This window comes from Pseudophryne corroboree, chromosome 2 (genome assembly GCF_028390025.1).
Source record: "Pseudophryne corroboree isolate aPseCor3 chromosome 2, aPseCor3.hap2, whole genome shotgun sequence".
Lineage (NCBI taxonomy): Eukaryota > Metazoa > Chordata > Amphibia > Anura > Myobatrachidae > Pseudophryne > Pseudophryne corroboree.
This window is the reverse complement of record NC_086445.1, coordinates 483,448,342-483,467,800: the sequence shown is the minus strand read 5'-3', so window position 1 is coordinate 483,467,800 and position 19,459 is coordinate 483,448,342. Positions and strand designations below refer to the sequence as shown.

The 19,459-nt window shown below is 44.4% G+C and overlaps 1 protein-coding gene across 1 annotated transcript in view; it reads right to left on the bottom strand.

Annotated features, from left to right (window-relative positions):
* Window positions 1-19,459, bottom strand: part of VPS53 (VPS53 subunit of GARP complex) — a 472,189-nt gene that overhangs the window by 12,555 nt on the left and 440,175 nt on the right. The window contains exon 21 of the mRNA XM_063953873.1: window positions 11,813-11,917. Within this exon, the coding sequence (XP_063809943.1) occupies window positions 11,813-11,917 (105 nt within the window). The remainder of the gene's footprint in view (window positions 1-11,812; window positions 11,918-19,459) is intronic.

The window sequence follows — 19,459 nt, the reverse complement described above, 5'->3', positions numbered from 1 at the left end:
ATAGAACGCGCGAACACCTACTACGACTTGAGGAGAGAAACGTTCGTACTCAGCGCAGGAAGGGATTCTTCACTGTAAGGGCAATATGAATATGGAATACACTTGCCAGAGAAGGTTGTAATGACGGACTCAGTCAATGCGTTTAAAAATGGGTTAGATAAATTTCTAATGGAAAAAGATATACAAGGATATAGCCTTTAACCTTAATAGATTAGGGAATGCAATATAATTCAGGTTGAACTCGATGGACTACTAGTCTTTTTCAACCTCACCTACTATGTTACTATGTATATGATCTCCAAACTATTTAAATGAATTATTTCATTATGCATTGCTGTGCAGACAGTATTTAACATTTATATCAGTCCCTGCCCCATGGGACCTTACAGTCTAAAATCTCTAACCTACACATTTTAGTGTTCATTTTTGTCAGAAACCAATTAACATAGCATTATGTATTTGGAATATTGCAGGAAATTCACAAAAACAACATGCAAACTACACAAAGATAGGAGACCTGGTTGGGAATTGAACTTGTTACCACAGTGCTGTGAGGCAGTAATGCCAAGCACTATGTCACCATGCTTCCTTATATTTTATGATCTTCATCATGAAGCTCATAGAACATTCAAAGCATATGTAAGAATCACCTTAAACTCTGTCTATCATTTTCTAAAAGGCAATAGAGAAATGACAGCATCTGATTGGTTGCTATGGGCAACATCACCAATTTTCTGTTTTAGAAGCTTTAGTAAAATGTACCCCTTAGAATGTGACAACCTATTTCATATATGTTAACCAGCACTACACTATACTGTAGAGTAAGAAGGTAAAGACACATTTTAAACACATCACATCAATTTTAAAGTGCATGTTATCATGCACGTTTTCCTATTTCACAATAAATAAACTACTGGACATGATATTTTACAAAACCCTTATGTGGGTTTGTTAAAACTGTTGATCTGTAGTATATGTGCAAACGAGCCCTGATAAGACAGCTTGTGTCAAAAAAATGCTAAAAAAACAAAAAAACCTTCATAAAAATAAATGTCACTTCTGTACATTACTATATTGCACAAGTATAAAAATTGCATTTAAAGTCACCCCTATCTTTTTCCACGCTGCACCTATCATTCATCTCTTCATTAGATTTGTTTGCAAAGTTTAATAGTGACTGTAAGGGGAGAGCTGCATGTCTTCAAAGCTTACAATTTTCTAAACTTTTGCCAGCGGGATTTAAAAAATGCAATAATATTAAATTTAAAACCATTGCATTTAATATTATTGTAATTTTAAATCCTGTGGGCAAAACTGCCAAAAATGTGTGTAATTGATATCCCACTGCTTAGTAAATATAACTCTATGGGGTAAATGTATTAAAAGTTGTTATGGGGGAGAAGTGGTATAAGCGCACGTTATGGGCACTGATACCGCTTCTCCCCCATGTATTACAGCAGTGGTGCTTGCTCAGTGACCAGTGATCGCAAAAACGTGCTATAGAACATATTTTACCCGCTTTTGAGGTCCGGGGACTCACTTATCTAAAATGGGAGGGTCCCCGGGGACGCGTTCCACAGCAGCAAATCAGAGTGATCCTGTGCCTTTAAATAGAGGAGGTGGAGCCTTACCGCTCCTCTCCTGGTTACGTGCAGCGGCTTCACAGGGTCCTGACATGATGGCGCAGCTTCCTGGAACAGTGCGCAAGACCCCCAGGGAGGCTGCGGAAGATGGTGCGTCTCTGCATTTAAGGGGGATCCAACGGCTGGCAGGTGCGTGTATGTGCTGCTGTGTGAGCGCTGGTGACTGTATGTGCAGCGTGGATGGGGGAGGTGAGTGCCGGTGACTGTGTGTGTGCTGTGCGGTCAGAGCGTTGAGAGCTGGTTGCTGTGTATGTGCTGGGGGGGGGGCTTAGAGGTGAGCAGGTGCCTACATGTGTCACACTGGGCTCAGATGGACTGACCCTGTCAGTGGCCATCGCTGCAGCATCAGAGCAGGAGGACTGGAGCTGCTGCACTAAATGCAGAGCTGGATTATAGGAAAGGCAGACAGGGCTGTCGTCCAGGGCCCCCTACACGCCGGAAAACACTGACCAGTCCCCCTGTACCCTGGCCGGCTCTGAGTCCCAGCAGCACAGGAGGGAGTTTGTCTTTGAGATGGAGACTGCCTCCGTCTCTACAGTAAGCCCGCCCCCTAGTGTATATAATGCCGTGATTCGCAGGTGCATGGGGAAGGGGCGGAGCCTAACATCGTGAAGTGCCTGCACATCAGTGACCTGCTGTTACTGTAGCCCAACAGGTATTGTTTATCCAGCTTTATTCATCTCTCTTCCCCCTCACTGACACACTGTCTCGTCCCATCCCTCCCCCGCTTGGTCCCCCTGCCCCTGTCTTTCTGACTCTCCCTCTCTCTCTCCACCTCACTGACACCCTCTCAGTCTTCCTGACTTCTCCCTCTCTGGCTCCCTCACTGACACCCTCTCTTTCCCGTCTTCCCGACTTTCTCTCTCCACTTCACTGACACCCTCTCTCTCTCGCTTGGTCCCCCTCCCCTCTCTGTCTTCCAGACTCTCTCTCTCTGTCTCTCACTCCCTCCCGCCCTGACATCCTCTTTTCCTGTCTCTCTTGTTCCCCCCCTCTCGCTCTGTCTCCCTCCCTCTCTCTTGCTCACACCCCCTCCCTTTCTCTGTCTTCCTGACTTTCTCCCTCTCTCTTGTTCCCCCCTTCTCTATCTCAGGCTCTCTCCCTCTCTGACACACTTTATCTCTCTCACTTGTTCCTCTCTTTCTCTCCCTGACACCGTCTTAATCTCTCACCTTCTCCCTCTCTCTAATGATAGCAACAGTGTGCAGTCAGTTTTATTGGTGGGGGCCGCCACACCTTTGTTGCCTGGGACCCCCACTAGCCTTAATCCGGCCCTGACTACGTCAGTCATTTTCACTCCTCCCCTTGGCATCCCCACTGACATACGCGATGACTGTGGGGACCCCCTTCCCTCGCTGACACCTGCGATCACTGTGTATATATGCTCTACCTGGCGCAATGTGTGTGATGTAATTGGTACTATTATGTGGCCACACCCCTTACCCATGAAGCCACACATCTAAATTTTTGCGGCACGCACTGTCTATTCCTTGTGTGTGGTAGGGGGGCACCAAAATGTCTAGTTACAGCTTTGGTGCAAGTGACATGTATACTACACAGCCCAGCAGCATTGTCACCCCTTTCCAACACTTAAGTAGTGTCCACATCAAGTCCTTGTTTTTATATTTGAATAATTCATAAGGTTAATAAGATTAATAAGAATATTCACGCCGATGGGACCCAGAAAAGGACCCACTTTTTTTTGGGGCTCAGCGCGATCACTGGTGACGGGCGTATATTGGTGCTTCTATCTAAAAGATAGCATGCCAATATGCGGGGCCAATGTATGAACGGTCAGCAGCCCTGACCGTTCAGACACCTGCAGCTACTGCTATTGACAGCTGCAGGTGTCAAAGCCCATACACCACAGCAGGGACAACACTGCTCCAGGCGAGATCTTGCAAGAGTAGCAAGATCTCGCGCATGCCCAGAGTAGCCGGCCGCAGGGGAGACACAGGGCTCGTGGGACATGCAGAGTAGACACGTGCTGTAAACACAGGAGTGCCGGTAAGAGCTGATGAGAGTGGGGGAGAGCACATCACAAGAAGGATGATTTAACGCTCTCCCACATCAGCATGGGCAGGTGTCACACATTTTGCCAATGTGTTATGTGTGGTCCACACACATAACGAATGAAACAGGAACATGAATACATTTACACCTTATTTTTTGAATATGACTTAAGTAATTACTACTTTTTATGTAAAAACATCCCAGACTTGAATTCATGAAGCCTTGAAAACTCTTTGGAGGATATTTAATTACTCGTGAAGAAGCATCGGGAGTGAAAAACGGACGTTTTTCAGAATTGTTCCTGATGTTTCCTAGATTTTTTCCCCCCAGCATATCCAATTAGGTCACCCGAAAATAAAAAAAATCCTTTTCACCCGAAAACACAGGTTCAGTGAAACATGAGTGTTTTCGGTAGAAACAGCCCGTTTTAGGATGAAAACGAGGCTGTTTTCGAGATTTTCCTTTGCCTGCCTGAGGCAGGTGAAACAAAAGCCTTAGGGAGGGTAATTGAATGCCCCCCTTTGTGTGTTACTTTAGGAAAAGCAAACCATTCTACAGTATAGTAAACACTTATAAAGGGAGAAAGATTCATGCATTACAGGCTCATCTGCAATGTAAAGGTATATGCCTAAATGGAAAAATATATATTTTATTAAATCAAGCTGTACTACACAGTACAATATATGTATGCACTTTGGCTGCCCCCGGATTGCATTTAAATGAAAAAATGGCAGAATAATGAAGATTTATCAGCAGATGTTTTCAAAATGCAGGCTTCTATCAACAGCTCATAGTCTGTCAGGCAGACATCTGAAAGCAGTATTCAGACATTTAACAATCACTTGCAGGATATTATTTCTGATGCACATTTCCATTGCACAGCTATAGAACCTAACATATAACAAAACTGCCTCTTTCAGACATTAATTGTGACTGCTACAAGCAAAATAATGCACTGAAGCGCTTCCCGTTTACATTGACAAACGGGACAAGATGTAATGGAGCTGTGAGGAAAAATTTGTCCCAGAAGGTGCACTTAATAACTGAATAGCTCCAGACAGTAAACACATCTGGGTATCGACCCTTAATTAAATAGCTCAGGGCTAATTAAATCTCCCCTGAATTTGAAAGCAGCCAAGTTGTCAATGCAGGTAAAGGCATCTCCCAAACTACAGAGTGTCTGGCATGGGATCCCCAAAGCTTTGTTACTGGGGGAGGATGGATGGACTGAAATTTAACCTCTGACTGGACATATCCTTTAACTCCATAACTATTTTTTATTAACCACATAACTGATGTGGTCACATAGGGTGCTAAGGCAATTCTGCGCCCCATAATGCCTTGTGAAAGGCATTCTGGAGTGCATGGGCATTGGGGGGGGAAGGGGCTTTCAGCAATCACTGGAGGGATTTTTTCACTCCCCCTCTCCGGGGAAAGATGTTCATACATCTCATTGCTACTGCTTCGCCTTGGTAAAGAGGCGAAGCAGGAAAAGAAATACAGTCACGTTATGTATACATCCACTCCTAGATTCGATACGACTAAGCTACATTTATCATGTCAATATTCAAGTTGTCATGGTCGAACTGTTGATAAATAGTGTTTTACTTTGTAATGGCAACGGAAGCAGCTCCAGGGTTGTCTTACGGGTCCCGGTGGCCATGTGAAGCAGTTCAGGTGTCAATGTCTCAGCTGCAGTGTTATTCCTACTATCCCTCCCCTCCCCTGGTGCCTACCTATATGACCTCCCGGCCCTCCCTCCATAGCCTAACCCTAATCACTGTAGGCGGGCAGCATCTGCAGAATGTCAAAATTTCACATGGTGACAGTTCAGATATCCAAATTGTAAACATGTCAACATTCCACGGATATTGACCTGGCACTTGCCGGCAATTTAAACCATGTTGACTTTCTAGATATCCTTGATTCCAGATTACGGGAGACAATACCACCTTCTTAGGGATTGTACTACTACTACTGCAATTCTGCCTTTGATTCTTTTATCTTCTGAAATAACAAGAATTGCTTTGACTTTCAATGAAAACATCCCCAGCACAACCATAGATTCCTCGGGCTAGCTAGCTGGCTGCTGCTCTTACTTTGAAAATCAGTAAGACAGACTGACCTGAGTCAATTAACACACTTAGCTGATATGGCACCCATGAATTTGGAGGGTTGTTATAATTTGTAAAAAAACAAAACTGATAAAATGCAAGCTTTATGGTTGTTTAAGAGGATGCACAGATGGCCAGTGCTTAGTATGACTGCGCATGTATGGAACACAGGTGGCCAGTGCTTAGGCATGACCGCGCATGTATGGAACACAGGTGGCCAGTGCTTAGGCATGACCGCACATGTATGAAACACAGGTGGCCAGTGCTTAGGCATGACCGCACATGTATGAAACACAGGTGGCCAGTGCTTAGGCATGACCGCACATGTATGACACACAGGTGGCCAGTGCTTAGGCATGACCGCACATGTATGAAACACAGGTGGCCAGTGCTTAGGCATGACCGCACATGTATGAAACACAGGTGGCCAGTGCTTAGGCATGACCGCACATGTATGAAACACAGGTGGCCAGTGCTTAGGCATGACCGCACATGTATGACACACATGTGGCCAGTGCTTAGGCATGACCGCACATGTATGAAACACAGGTGGCCAGTGCTTAGGCATGACCGCACATGTATGAAACACAGGTGGCCAGTGCTTAGGCATGACCGCACATGTATGAAACACAGGTGGCAGTGCTTAGCATGACCGCACATGTATGAAACACAGGTGGCCAGTGCTTAGGCATGACCGCACATGTATGAAACACAGGTGGCAGTGCTTAGCATGACCGCACATGTATGAAACACAGGGGGCCAGTGTTTAGGCATGACTGCGCATGTATGGAACACAGGTGGCCAGTGCTTAGGCATGACCGCGCATGTATGGAACACAGGTGGACAGTGCTTAGGCATGACCGCGCATGTATGGAACACAGGTGGCCAGTGCTTAGGCATGACCGCGCTTGTATGGAACACAGGTGGCCAGTGGTTAGGCATGACCGCACATGTATGAAACACAGGTGGCCAGTGCTTAGCAAGATTGCGCATGTATGGAACACAGGGGGCCAGTGCTTAGGCATGACCGCACATGTATGAAACACAGGTGGCCAGTGCTTAGGCATGACCGCACATGTATGAAACACAGGTGGCAGTGCTTAGCATGACCGCACATGTATGAAACACAGGGGGCCAGTGTTTAGGCATGACTGCGCATGTATGGAACACAGGTGGCCAGTGCTTAGGCATGACCGCGCATGTATGGAACACAGGTGGACAGTGCTTAGGCATGACCACGCATGTATGGAACACAGGTGGCCAGTGCTTAGGCATGACCGCGCTTGTATGGAACACAGGTGGCCAGTGGTTAGGCATGACCGCACATGTATGAAACACAGGTGGCCAGTGCTTAGCAAGATTGCGCATGTATGGAACACAGGTGGCCAGTGCTTAGGCATGACCGCACATGTATGAAACACAGGTGGCCAGTGCTTAGGCATGACCGCACATGTATGAAACACAGGTGGCAGTGCTTAGCATGACCGCACATGTATGAAACACAGGGGGCCAGTGTTTAGGCATGACTGCGCATGTATGGAACACAGGTGGCCAGTGCTTAGGCATGACCGCGCATGTATGGAACACAGGTGGACAGTGCTTAGGCATGACCACGCATGTATGGAACACAGGTGGCCAGTGCTTAGGCATGACCGCGCTTGTATGGAACACAGGTGGCCAGTGGTTAGGCATGACCGCACATGTATGAAACACAGGTGGCCAGTGCTTAGCAAGATTGCGCATGTATGGAACACAGGTGGCCAGTGCTTAGGCATGACCGCACATGTATGAAACACAGGTGGCCAGTGCTTAGGCATGACCGCACATGTATGAAACACAGGTGGCAGTGCTTAGCATGACCGCACATGTATGAAACACAGGGGGCCAGTGTTTAGGCATGACTGCGCATGTATGGAACACAGGTGGCCAGTGCTTAGGCATGACCGCGCATGTATGGAACACAGGTGGACAGTGCTTAGGCATGACCACGCATGTATGGAACACAGGTGGCCAGTGCTTAGGCATGACCGCGCTTGTATGGAACACAGGTGGCCAGTGGTTAGGCATGACCGCACATGTATGAAACACAGGTGGCCAGTGCTTAGCAAGATTGCGCATGTATGGAACACAGGTGGCCAGTGCTAAGGCATGAGCGTGCATGTATGGAACACAGGTGGCCAGTGCTTAGACATGACCGCGCATGTATGGAACACAGGTGGCCAGTGCTTAGCATGACTGCACATATATGGAACACAGGCGGCCAGTGCTTAGCATGACTGCGCATGTATGGAACACAGGTGGCCAGTGCTTAGCATGACTGCGCATGTATGGAACACAGGCGGCCAGTACTTAGCATGACTGCGCGTGTATGGAACACAGGTGGCCAGTGCTTAGCATGACTGCGCATGTATGGAACACAGGTGGCCAGTGCTTAGCATGACTGCGCATGTATGGAACACAGGTGGCCAGTGCTTAGCATGAGGGCGCATGTATGGAACACAGGCGGCCAGTGCTTAGCATGACTGCGAATGTATGGAATACAGGTGGCCAGTGCTTAGCATCACTGCGCATGTATGGAACACAGGTGGCCAGTGCTTAGGAAGACTGTGCATGTATGGAACACAGGTGGCCATTGCTTAGCATGACTGCGCATTTATGGAACACAGGCGGCTATGCTTAGTATGACTGCGCATGTATGAAACACAGATGGCCAGTGCTTAGGCATGACTGCGCATGTATGAAACACAGGTGGCCAGTGCTTAGGCATGACTGCGCATGTATGAAACACAGGTGGCCAGTGCTTAGCATGACTGCGCATGTATGAAACACAGGTGGCCAGTGCTTAGCATGACTGCGCATGTATGAAACACAGGTGGCCAGTGCTTAGCATGACCACGCATGTATGAAACACAGGTGGCCAGTGCTTAGCATGACCACGCATGTATGAAACACAGGTGGCCAGTGCTTAGGCATGACTGTGTGTGTATGGAGCAAAGATGGTCAGTGCTTAGACTCGGAGTTAAAATTCTTACTCCATCTTGTCCTTGCCTTAAGTCCTGCCTGGCCAGTGAGGTTTTCCGGTCTTAAAATTGGTGTTTATACAGTTGGGACTTGTTTTGTATTAGTAGCTGTGCCGCCAAATCACAGAACCTAAATTTGGGACAGATTTTAAGATTAGACTAGTTCTATAATGCTGTAATAACATGAAATGGCACACATCTAACTGTATTTCCGAGTCCAATCATACTTTCAGAGTTCTATCCACTGAGACCATGGACACTGCAGGACCAGTGTTGCTCTTGTAGAAACCGGAACCTTCTTCAGACCACGTTCAAAAGCTTGCAGTTATTACACTAATTTAAAAGTCTGCATTTCAGTGAACGAAAACCAGCACCTTAAAAAGATGCAGTCGTCGTGTCGACCATCACAGTGTCGAGAATTATGATGTTGACATGGGACATGTCAATATGCAAAATGCTAAAATGATCACAATGCAGATATGCTGCGAAAGGGGAGGTTGGGGTTAGGCTGTTAGGACTTCAACAAGTATGAGAGGTAACCTTATAGTTAATGTGGATATAAAAGGATGAAGGGGAAACTACAATAAACTACAAAACATTTTAAACGATATATTACTGAATATTCATTGTTTATCGCAATTGCATTTTACGGCGTGTTCGATTTTTTACTTATTAATATCCTTTTCATCTGGATTTGTCCAGTATTGAAGTGGGTAGGAAAAGAACACTGGAATGTTCACCTCAACAGTGACCTATTCACTCATGTGAAATTGTGAAGTTAAGTCAGCATGTGACAGGGGAGTGTGATATTGTCACAAGGGAAATAGGGCAAGTGGGAAGCCACAGACCGATGAACAGTGCAAGGCATAGTAGGTCTCCAATGACACGGAGCACTGACGGGAGTCTCTTTGTGCTTATTATGGTGCCCGAGTTCCTCTTATGTAATATTCTAGCAGAGTTGCAGATCCCATTTGTTAACAGGAGGTTAAAATATTAATATAATATTAAATGTAACAAAATACCTATATTTTAAAAAGACAACTGGAATAATAAATCTAACAGTTATTTTTCCAGACATAATTTATAGGTTGCTATCTCCAAAGGACACTGAAATTCTGTATAAATACTTTACTTGAAATATGAGAGCACTGCAGCAATCATTCGCTTGCTGGCTTAGGAGACTTGTATAACAAATTCATACAGAAAAATAAGGGATATTATCACATTACGAATACAATAATAATGCATAATGATAATTAACAGTATGATTAATGCATAGTTTAATTAGAGGGGTGCAGAAAACCCCTCTAATTGCAAGTTGGTTATAATTTGCCACATGTAGGCAAGTTATGCTGCTTGCTCTACTAAGGCAAAACTTAATAACCACTGACATAAATAGATCAGTGTCAGTCAAAGGCAAATTAAACAGGGTACCATATTTACTTAGCGTTACTAATCTGGATACTTCAATCAAAGCACCTGCCTCCCAACCCAAAAAGGATTAAATTAAACTACAACTATTGGCTGAGGATGGGGGACAGCACAGCCGGTCTGGGCCCCTTAGACAAGTCCAGGTCCAGATAATTAGTAACCCCCCAGCTCAGTTTACAAGTAGATAACTACTTTTAGACAACCCTCCTTAGGATATCATGCCCTATTATTCTTTGGGATATTTTACATTAGAATTGAAAGTAAGTCATTACCATCTCATTGTCATATTGACGATAATGAGGAGATGGGCTTTCTTGGTTTTATCCCTGTAATTCCAAAGCAGTTTATAAATGAGGTGAGTATACATCTTTAATAAAGTTACAGGTTATTTATAGCATGAACCAGAAGAGCAAAAACAAACAAGGACCCTTGCCAAATCTTCCAGCACTTAGCATGCAAATAGTATAGTTCCCATGCTTATTATTGCTCAGCCAAGGGGGGTATTCAATTAGCAGCTGGATTTAACCTGCGACTAATTGCCTGTAAAATCCCTGCGACATGGGAAAAGGCTATTCAATTAAATGGCCTTTTTTCCACGCTGTAAAATTGATTCTACGTAAACTGAGGAATCAATGGGGATTTTTCCCGCATACGCATACGACCAGATTTTGTATTTTTTCTTAAGCAGACTTTACCTTGCAGTTCAGTCCGCCTGCAGGGACCCGTGCACAGGATATTCACCACTAACTGAATACCTCTGGAACGGCAATTAGCAGCAGGGATTGAATACCTCCATAATGGTCGTGTGAGGGACTTTTTCGGATAGTATACCTAAAAAAAAAACACCCTGTGTCGCAAAAAAAAAACCCTGTGTGGCAACAACAGGTAGTGTTACAGTTTTATGTGGGGAGAGGGATTCCTCTAATTCTTGTAGCTTGGTAGAGAATTGTCAGACTGACTGGTGGAAGTGATTTGTTTTCACATAAAGATTACCAGTTTTCTTTACATTTCATACATTTAGGCATTGCACTGTCTTTAGCTTTATTTGTTAGTATCTAAACCAGGCATGTCAGACTCGTGACCCTCCAGCTGTTGTGAAACTACAAGTCCCAGCGTGCTTTGCCAACATACCTTCCACTAATTAGCTGGTAAAGCATGCTGGGACTTGTAGTTTCACAACAGCTGGATGACCATGAGTTTGACATGCCTGATCTAAACTCTTAAAATGCAGAAAATGTTTATTAAGTTTAATTTTCAGTGCACTGAAGTAATTTTTTCCACGTTGCACATTTTTTCACATATTTATAGGACAAAAAAAGAATCTGCCCTTGAAGGCAAATTCTCAGACAGCGTACTGTATGGCCATTGCATAGTCAAAACAATATAGCCTATCCAATTGAGCAACTAGCTGAGGCTGAACCTCAATAACACATACAAATCATACATGTGGTTAGGATTCATTCTAGTGAATCAACAGATGGAATCTCTTGAAATGGCATGCTGTTATTTTAAATGTGACAAGAGACAGCTACAGTATGCTCAAACAGGGTATCTCAGTGTATCACAGATTCACTTCCTGAGCTTTTCTTACCTTCATTTCCAGTATCTTCTGAAAAGTCTCTGTGTTACAATCAGCCAGCAGTTTGATGTAATTATCCACAAACACAACAGAAGGTTCATGAGGCGCCATCACTACCTAAAGAGTCAGGAAACAAGCAGAGTTACATATGTTAACACATAAGCATTCCAAATGGTGTTCTCATATTATCTCCTTAAAAGAGACAAGGTGAGACAAACAATAAAATTAAATTATCACAGTTGACAGACACGTCTTTCACAGTCCCATCTTGAGCTGCAGCATCATGGTTAGCCATCCACTTGTCTATTAGTCTATACATCTGAATATATTGCATTTCTATGTATTAAAGCTGCAGAATTATCAGTCAAGCGCTGCAGAAGGGTGACAGACAGTATAATTTTTTTTTTTTAAATCTATTTGGTTATTTCAGACTATTATTTAGAACAATTATACAAAGACGCTCATATGTATTGCAAGCTATTTACTCACAAAAATTATAATGTAAGCAGATGTAAGAGAAATGAAAATATAAAACCACTATCCACTCCTAGGTGGTGCTTTTTTGAACTATTGCCAAAGCGCCTCACTGTGAACATAGTATCAGCATGAGAGAATATTTGGTACTATACTGCATTCACCAAATTAGAGAATTGCAGACAAGTACCATTTTGCCCATAGCAAACCATCACATACTACCTATTATTTATCTAGAACATTTTATAAAAAGACAGAATCTGACTGGTTGCTATGGGTAACATCTCCAACTGTCCTCTTTAGATGGTTTGATAACTTCCCTATTAACGTGTGTTGCTTAATGTCACATAAAAATCTTTTTCAGAGAAAGTAGTCATTAATGACAAATAGCATCTTTAATTGCTCTTTAGGTACAACGGATTTTGTACAGTCTGTGCTCCTCTCCTCCTATGTGAACATTAGTGTATTAGTAATTGCTGGTAAGCGGCCTATTAATCACTATTGACACTAATCCACATCGATGGAAAACAAAGTTCCTTCTACAGTAGGTATTTCATAATTTAGTGTTCCCTGCATTCTTATTTATTAAATTAACATTTGCCCCTTTATGTCTTTTTACTGATTAGTTTTCTAGCATCAGAACAATTGTTTTTTAATTATTTCTAGACAAACATTAATTTGATTCCTGTGTGTAGCCAGAAGTTACACCCGCAACTAGCACTAACACCCTTAGGACCTAATTCAGTAAGGATTGTATTTGCAAAGCTGCCCGCAGTTGTTTTGCAAATGCAATCCTTAGCAAAGCAAATGCAGGAAGAAGTGCACAACACCTCCTTCCTGTATTTGCGATCTCTAAATTGCGATGTGATCACAGTCCTGGATGAACATAGCGACCATCGGTTGCGATATTTATGCGAGACTGAAGGCTGAGTAAGCCTTAGCTTACCTCTGCCTGTCAATCAGGCAGAGGCGTTCACATCCCTGCGATGTGATCGCAGGACCCCTCCTGCACATACGCAGAAGGGGTCCTGCACATGCAGAGTTTCCCGACCATCAGGAAACTCTGCGCGCATGGACAATTGCGATGCAACCTGAATCAGGCGCTTTGTCAAGCAAAAATCGTATATGTGTGAAAATTGGAGCATTAAACAATATTTGGACTTACAGGTTATGATAAAATAATATGTCCTCCAACATAAAAATCAGTTACATTTTACAACAATGTAACAATCAGCTCAACTGGATGTCCGAGCTACACAGGGTTTCAATAAAAAAATCTTAGGGGGGGTCAATCAAATTAGGCTAAATTTTCCGGCACACGGGAGTAAGTGCAGCACTTTACGGCAGCCCGAATTCGCATAAAAAAAACTACAAGTGATAGCTACACAAACCACATCTGAATTAGCCCCTGCATGCGCATGTCACAGTGGTACTAGAGGATTTAATTTGTATCTATTTTGTATACTGATTTTATTATATGTTTTAATCTGAATATTAAATGTTTGAATGCCAATAAAAAATTCAGATGACAAACTGTGTCTACTTGTCCAACGTTTCAGTCTGGCATGGCAACCATTCAATGTACAGTATAAAAACATTCAGACATGGTTCAAAACAAACACCAGAAGGCAAAGTATACAATCTAAGGGACTTTGTCCATGGAATGATTGTTGGTACCAAACTGTAAGAAACTTCTGATCTCCTGGGATTTTTATGTAAAGGGATAAATTTAGTAAAGCACAGATTGGTGACGTTGCCCATAGCAACCAATCACACCATGTCTATCATTTCTTTATTGCCTTTTAGAAAATGACAGACCGCATCCGATAGGTTGCTAGGGGCAACATCACCAATTCTCTGTTTTATAAGCTTTAGTAAATTTACCCCATACAGTCTAGAGTTTTCAGGAAACACTCAATGAGCATCAGTTCTGTGGCCCAATTGCCTTGTTAATGAGAGAAGTAATTGACCAGGCTGGTGTTCAAGCAGACTGTAACCTTTAGTTATAACAGTGGTAGTAGGCAATTCTAAACTTACAGCACAGGGTTCAATTCCTGTCACAATGGGCACAGGATCACTAAAACTGGGCAGCTGAAGGATGGAAGAACATCTCCTGGCCTTATGAAACTCAATTTTTACTGCAACATACAGATGGCAAAGTCAGAATCTGACGTAAACATGAATCCTTGGATCCATCCCGTCTTGTTTCAATGGTTCAAGCAGGTGGTGGGGTTTGAGTACTGGCATGGAGAATGTTGCTTGGCACACATTTGGCTCTTTAATACCAGTTAAGAATCATTTAAATGCCGCAGTTTACCTGATTATTGATGCAGATTATGTGCATCCCTTCTAAAGGCTACTTCCAACAGCATAACTCCTCATGTTACAAAGCACACATAGGGCAAAATACTAAGTGGTGGTTTTGGTGTAATTTAGAATCCACCAGTAACTGCCATCAATTGACGGCAGTGTCAATGTTTAAATGATAGCATTTACTAACCAGCAGTTATTGGTGTCTAAACTAAAACCCTGTCAATCCCCGGCATTTTCTAAATGACAAACCGCCGTGGCGCATTCTATTCCACAGTGGTTTCTCTTGCAAACCACTGTAAAATAGACGCTAAACAATAGATAATAGACAAGCACTGCACAGACCACTATGATCTGTGCAGGCTATATTATTTGTAAATGGATTCACATTGTTTTAAAAAAAATAAAAAATCTTTTAAATAATGCATTTGGTCCAACCCTAAACCAACAACCAGCCCTGGACCTCTAAGTCTGGTCTGGTATTGGAAAATAAGGGGGAAAAAATAGGATTTTGGTACTTACCAGGTAAATCCTTTTCTTTTAATCCATAGGGGGCACTGGAGTACTCTTGGGATATGGACGGTGTTAGCAAGGACAGGCACTGAATATTTAAATTTCAGTAACTCTCCTCCCTTCCATACTCCCAGAATACCTCAGTGTTTTTTCCTGAGGCGAACAGGAGCGATAGAGAGGATGAACAATGGAGAATTACCTATAACATTATAACGTAACGGACAACAATAAAGTTGACACATAACGTAACTGACAACTAAACAGTTGACACCATAACTGATAGAACTTGATAATTTGAACCAGTCGGTGAGAGTGTGTTACCATAAGATCCCCTGAACTTACCACAAACCAGGTAAAACTGCTCTGGGTGGGCGTCCAGTGCCCCCTATGGATTCAAAGAAAAGGATTTACCTGGTAAGTACCAAAATCCTATTTTCTTTTTCATCCACTAGGGGTCACTGGAGTACTCTTGGGACGTACCAAAGTTTCCCCCGTGGGCGGGAGAGCTGTTTGGCACCTGTAATACTAGGCGGCCAAAGCTAGATGCTGATGCCGCAACCGTATCAAACTTGTAAAAGCGCACAAACGGGTGCACTGATGACCATGTAGCCGCATGGCAAAGCTGCGTCGTAGACGCCCCACAACCAGCTGCCCATGAAGTTCCCACAGAACGTGTGGAATGAGCTGTTACTGATGTAGGCGGCTGTAACCTAGCATGAAGGTAAGCCTGACGTATGGTCAGTTTTATCCATCTGGATAAGGTCTGCTTAGAAGCTGGCCAACCCATCTTGGCAGCATCATAGAGAACAAACAACGTATCCGTCTTACGAACTGTAGACGTTCGGGATACATAAATGCGTAATGCGCGTACCACATCCAAAGTTCTAGAATTTCCTGTTAACACAGGAACTACTATTGGTTGATTGATGTGAAAAGATGACACTACCTTTGGTAAGAAAGCGGGATTCATCCAAAGTTCCGCTCTGTCATCATGAAACACCAAATACGGTGGCTTGCATGACAAGGCACCCAAATCTGAAACACGCCTTGCCGAAGCTAAGGCTAGTAGAAACATTGTTTTCTAAGTGAGAAACTTAATATCCACTTGTTGTAAGGGTTCAAAATATGAAGACTGTAAGAAAACTAAAACCAGATTCAAGTCCCATGGCGCTGTAGGTGGAATGAATGGAGGCTGTACTGTGAGGACACCTTGCAGAAAGGTGTGTACAGACGGCAACAGAGCCTTTGAAAGTAAATTGACAAAGCAGATACCTGCACCTTTAGTGTAGATAAACGCAGTCCTCCATCTAACCCCGTCTGTAGAAATAACAAAAGACGGGATAACTTGAAAGATGATGTCGGAAACTTCCGAGCTTCACACCAACCTATATAGGCACGTCAAATTCTGTAATAATGAGCTGCCGTATCTGGCTTCCTAGCACGTAATCATGGTTGGTATAACCGATTCTTAAGAGGGCGGTCTCAACAGCCACCCCGTCAAACGCAGCCGCGCTAAATTGGGGTAAAGGAACGGACCCTGTTGTAACAGGTCCGGACGTAGTGGGAGCGGCCAAGGATCGTCTACGAGTAGACCGCGGAGATCCGAGAACCAAGCTCTCCGAGGCCAATGAGGCGCCACTAGTATGACTGTGGCGGACTCTCTTTTGATCCGTTTTAGCAACAGAGGGAGCAGCGGAAACGGTGGAAACGGGTACACGAGGCTGTACGGCCACGCGATTGTGAGAGCATCCACCGCCACTGCCTTTGGATCTCTCGTTCTGGACACATACTGGGGCGTTTGATGATTGTGGCGAGATGCCAGCAGGTCCCCTTGAGGGTAACCCCACCTTCGGACCAACATGTGAAACACTTCTGGATTTAATACCCATTCTCCTGGATGAAAAAATCCCGACGGCTGAGATAATCCGCCTCCCAGTTGTCCACTCCCGGAATGAACACTGGCGACAATATCACTTGGTGATGCTCAGCCCAATTGAGGATTCGAGCTACTTCCCACATGGCCATGCGGCTTCTCATTCCTCCTTGTGTACGCGACCGCCGTCGCATTGTCTGACTGCACCTGGACAGTCTGAGACCGAAGCATGTGCACTGCTTGTTGTAGCGCATTGTAAATTGCCCGGAGTTCCAGGACATTTATAGACAGCAATCTTTCGTGATCCGCCCATAGACCCTGGAGCTGATAATTTTGAACTACAGCTCCCCAACCTCTGAGACTCGCGTCTGTCGTTAGAATTATCCAATTCCAGACGCCGAACCGTTTTCCTGCGGTTAGATTGTGTACTTTGAACCCCAAAGTAGAGATACTCTGGGCCGTGGCGACAACCTCACCCTGTGGTGAATCTGCAGACGCGAGCCCGACCACTGTGCGAGCACATCCAGTTGAAAAGGGCGTGAGTGAAATCTTCCGAACTGAAGCGATTTGAAAGCCGCCATCATTGTGCCTAAGAGGCGAATGCACAAATGTACCCTTTTCTGTGCGTGGCTTGAGCACTCAGTGTACCAGATGACGAATAATCTGTACTCTTTGGTTTACCGTATTGAGACGGAAGTAGATGTGATCTCTTGAAGTTGACAATCTAACCCTGCTGAACTAGTACAGTGTACGTTAGCAACGCATGTTGGAGGAGCCTCTGTTGAGACGGAGCTTTGATGAGCAGATCGTCCAAGTACGGAACTATTATCACTCCCAGGGATCTCAGGGAGCTATCATCACAGACATCACTTTTGTGAATAACCGAGGCGCTGACGAGAGGCCAAACGGCAGAGCCTGAAATTGGTAATGGGTTTGCCGTACCGCAAACCTTAAGTACCTCTGATGCGGTGGCCAAATTGGAATGTGTAAGTACGCATTCTTGAGATCCAGCGCTATCATGAATTCCTGTGGCTCTAAACCTGCAAGTATGGACCGCAGGGATTCCATCTTGAATCTGTAGTAAGTGACGTACTGATTGAGACCCTTGAAGTTCAATATTGGTCTGACCGAGCCATCCGGCTTTGGTCCTACAAAAAGACTGGAACAATAACCCTGACTTTGTTGGAGAACAGGGACCTGAATCAAAACTGCTGAATCCAGCAGAGACTGAATGGCAATGTGAAAAACCGCCTTCTTATCTTCCGACACAGGCAGTCCTGACTTGAAAAACCACAGTGATGGGAGACAGTCGAACTCTATTGTGTAACCTTTTAACACTAAATTGCGGATCCACCCATCCGTGGATGTCTGGAACCACACCAAATGGAACGTATGAAGGCGTGCCCCCACAACTGGAGATCCGAGATGGTCTGGAAGGCGGCCATCATGCCAATGGCTTGTCGGTGACCTTAGCGTTTTGACGACGGGTGGTGGTTTGTTTAAAACCACGTCCTCTGCCTCGTCCACCAGGTGGGGTTGGTCGTCTACCACAGCCTCGAAAAGGCTGAGGTCTAAAGGATTTGAACGCTGGTCCAGAGTATATCTGAAAATCCATTTGTCCAATTCAGGATCAAACAACTTCCGCGTAAGGTAATGCTTCTCTCGACCTTTGCCTCCGCCTGCCAAGGACGCAGTCAGAGCGCTTGTTGTGCCGCAACTAGTGACGATGAAAGGCGAGAACTGACTAGTCAGACGTCCGTAGAAGCTGTACGTAGATAATCAGCAGCTTCGCAGATTCGATCAGCGAGAAGTATAAGGTGGTCGTCTTGTAGTGCGGACCGGAGTCCTGTTATCCATCCAAGCAGCGCCGTAGTTACCCAAATGCCAACCAAACGCGGTCGAAGCAACACCCCTGCTGCTGAATACATCGACTTTAGCATAGCTCCCATGGAGATGTCACTGACTCTGGAAACGGGTAACTAGACTTAAATCGGCGAGGTTTAGAAACCTGTGTATCAGGATTCTATATTAACATCTTATTTAGAGATTCCGAGAAAAAAATAAGAAACACACTGGCATAGAATCGTCAGGGCTGCAACATAGCAGAAACTGGGAATTTATAAGGCAAATGATAACTATCTTTGCAAAATCAGAGATGAAATGGGAGTATAAAATATACTGTGCATGTGGTAGAACCCTCTGGGAACCCACCCTTACAGACATTGCAGTGAAACTACGGTTTCGTTTTTTGCTGGTGACTTACTCATCATGTAACCAGACAAATTCCACCTCAGTAAAATTACTAAAATGTATATGGACAAAGTGCAGTGCACATGGGCAGACTATAAGAAACCTGATCCAAAAATTCCTACTAACACCCCTGCACCATCCGGTGGAGCAGTGTTGTAGGACAGGAACGTTCTGGAAAAGAAACAGAAAGTATGATTAAAATGGCCTCCAGCCATGTGCTTATAGTCAAAGAACATAGA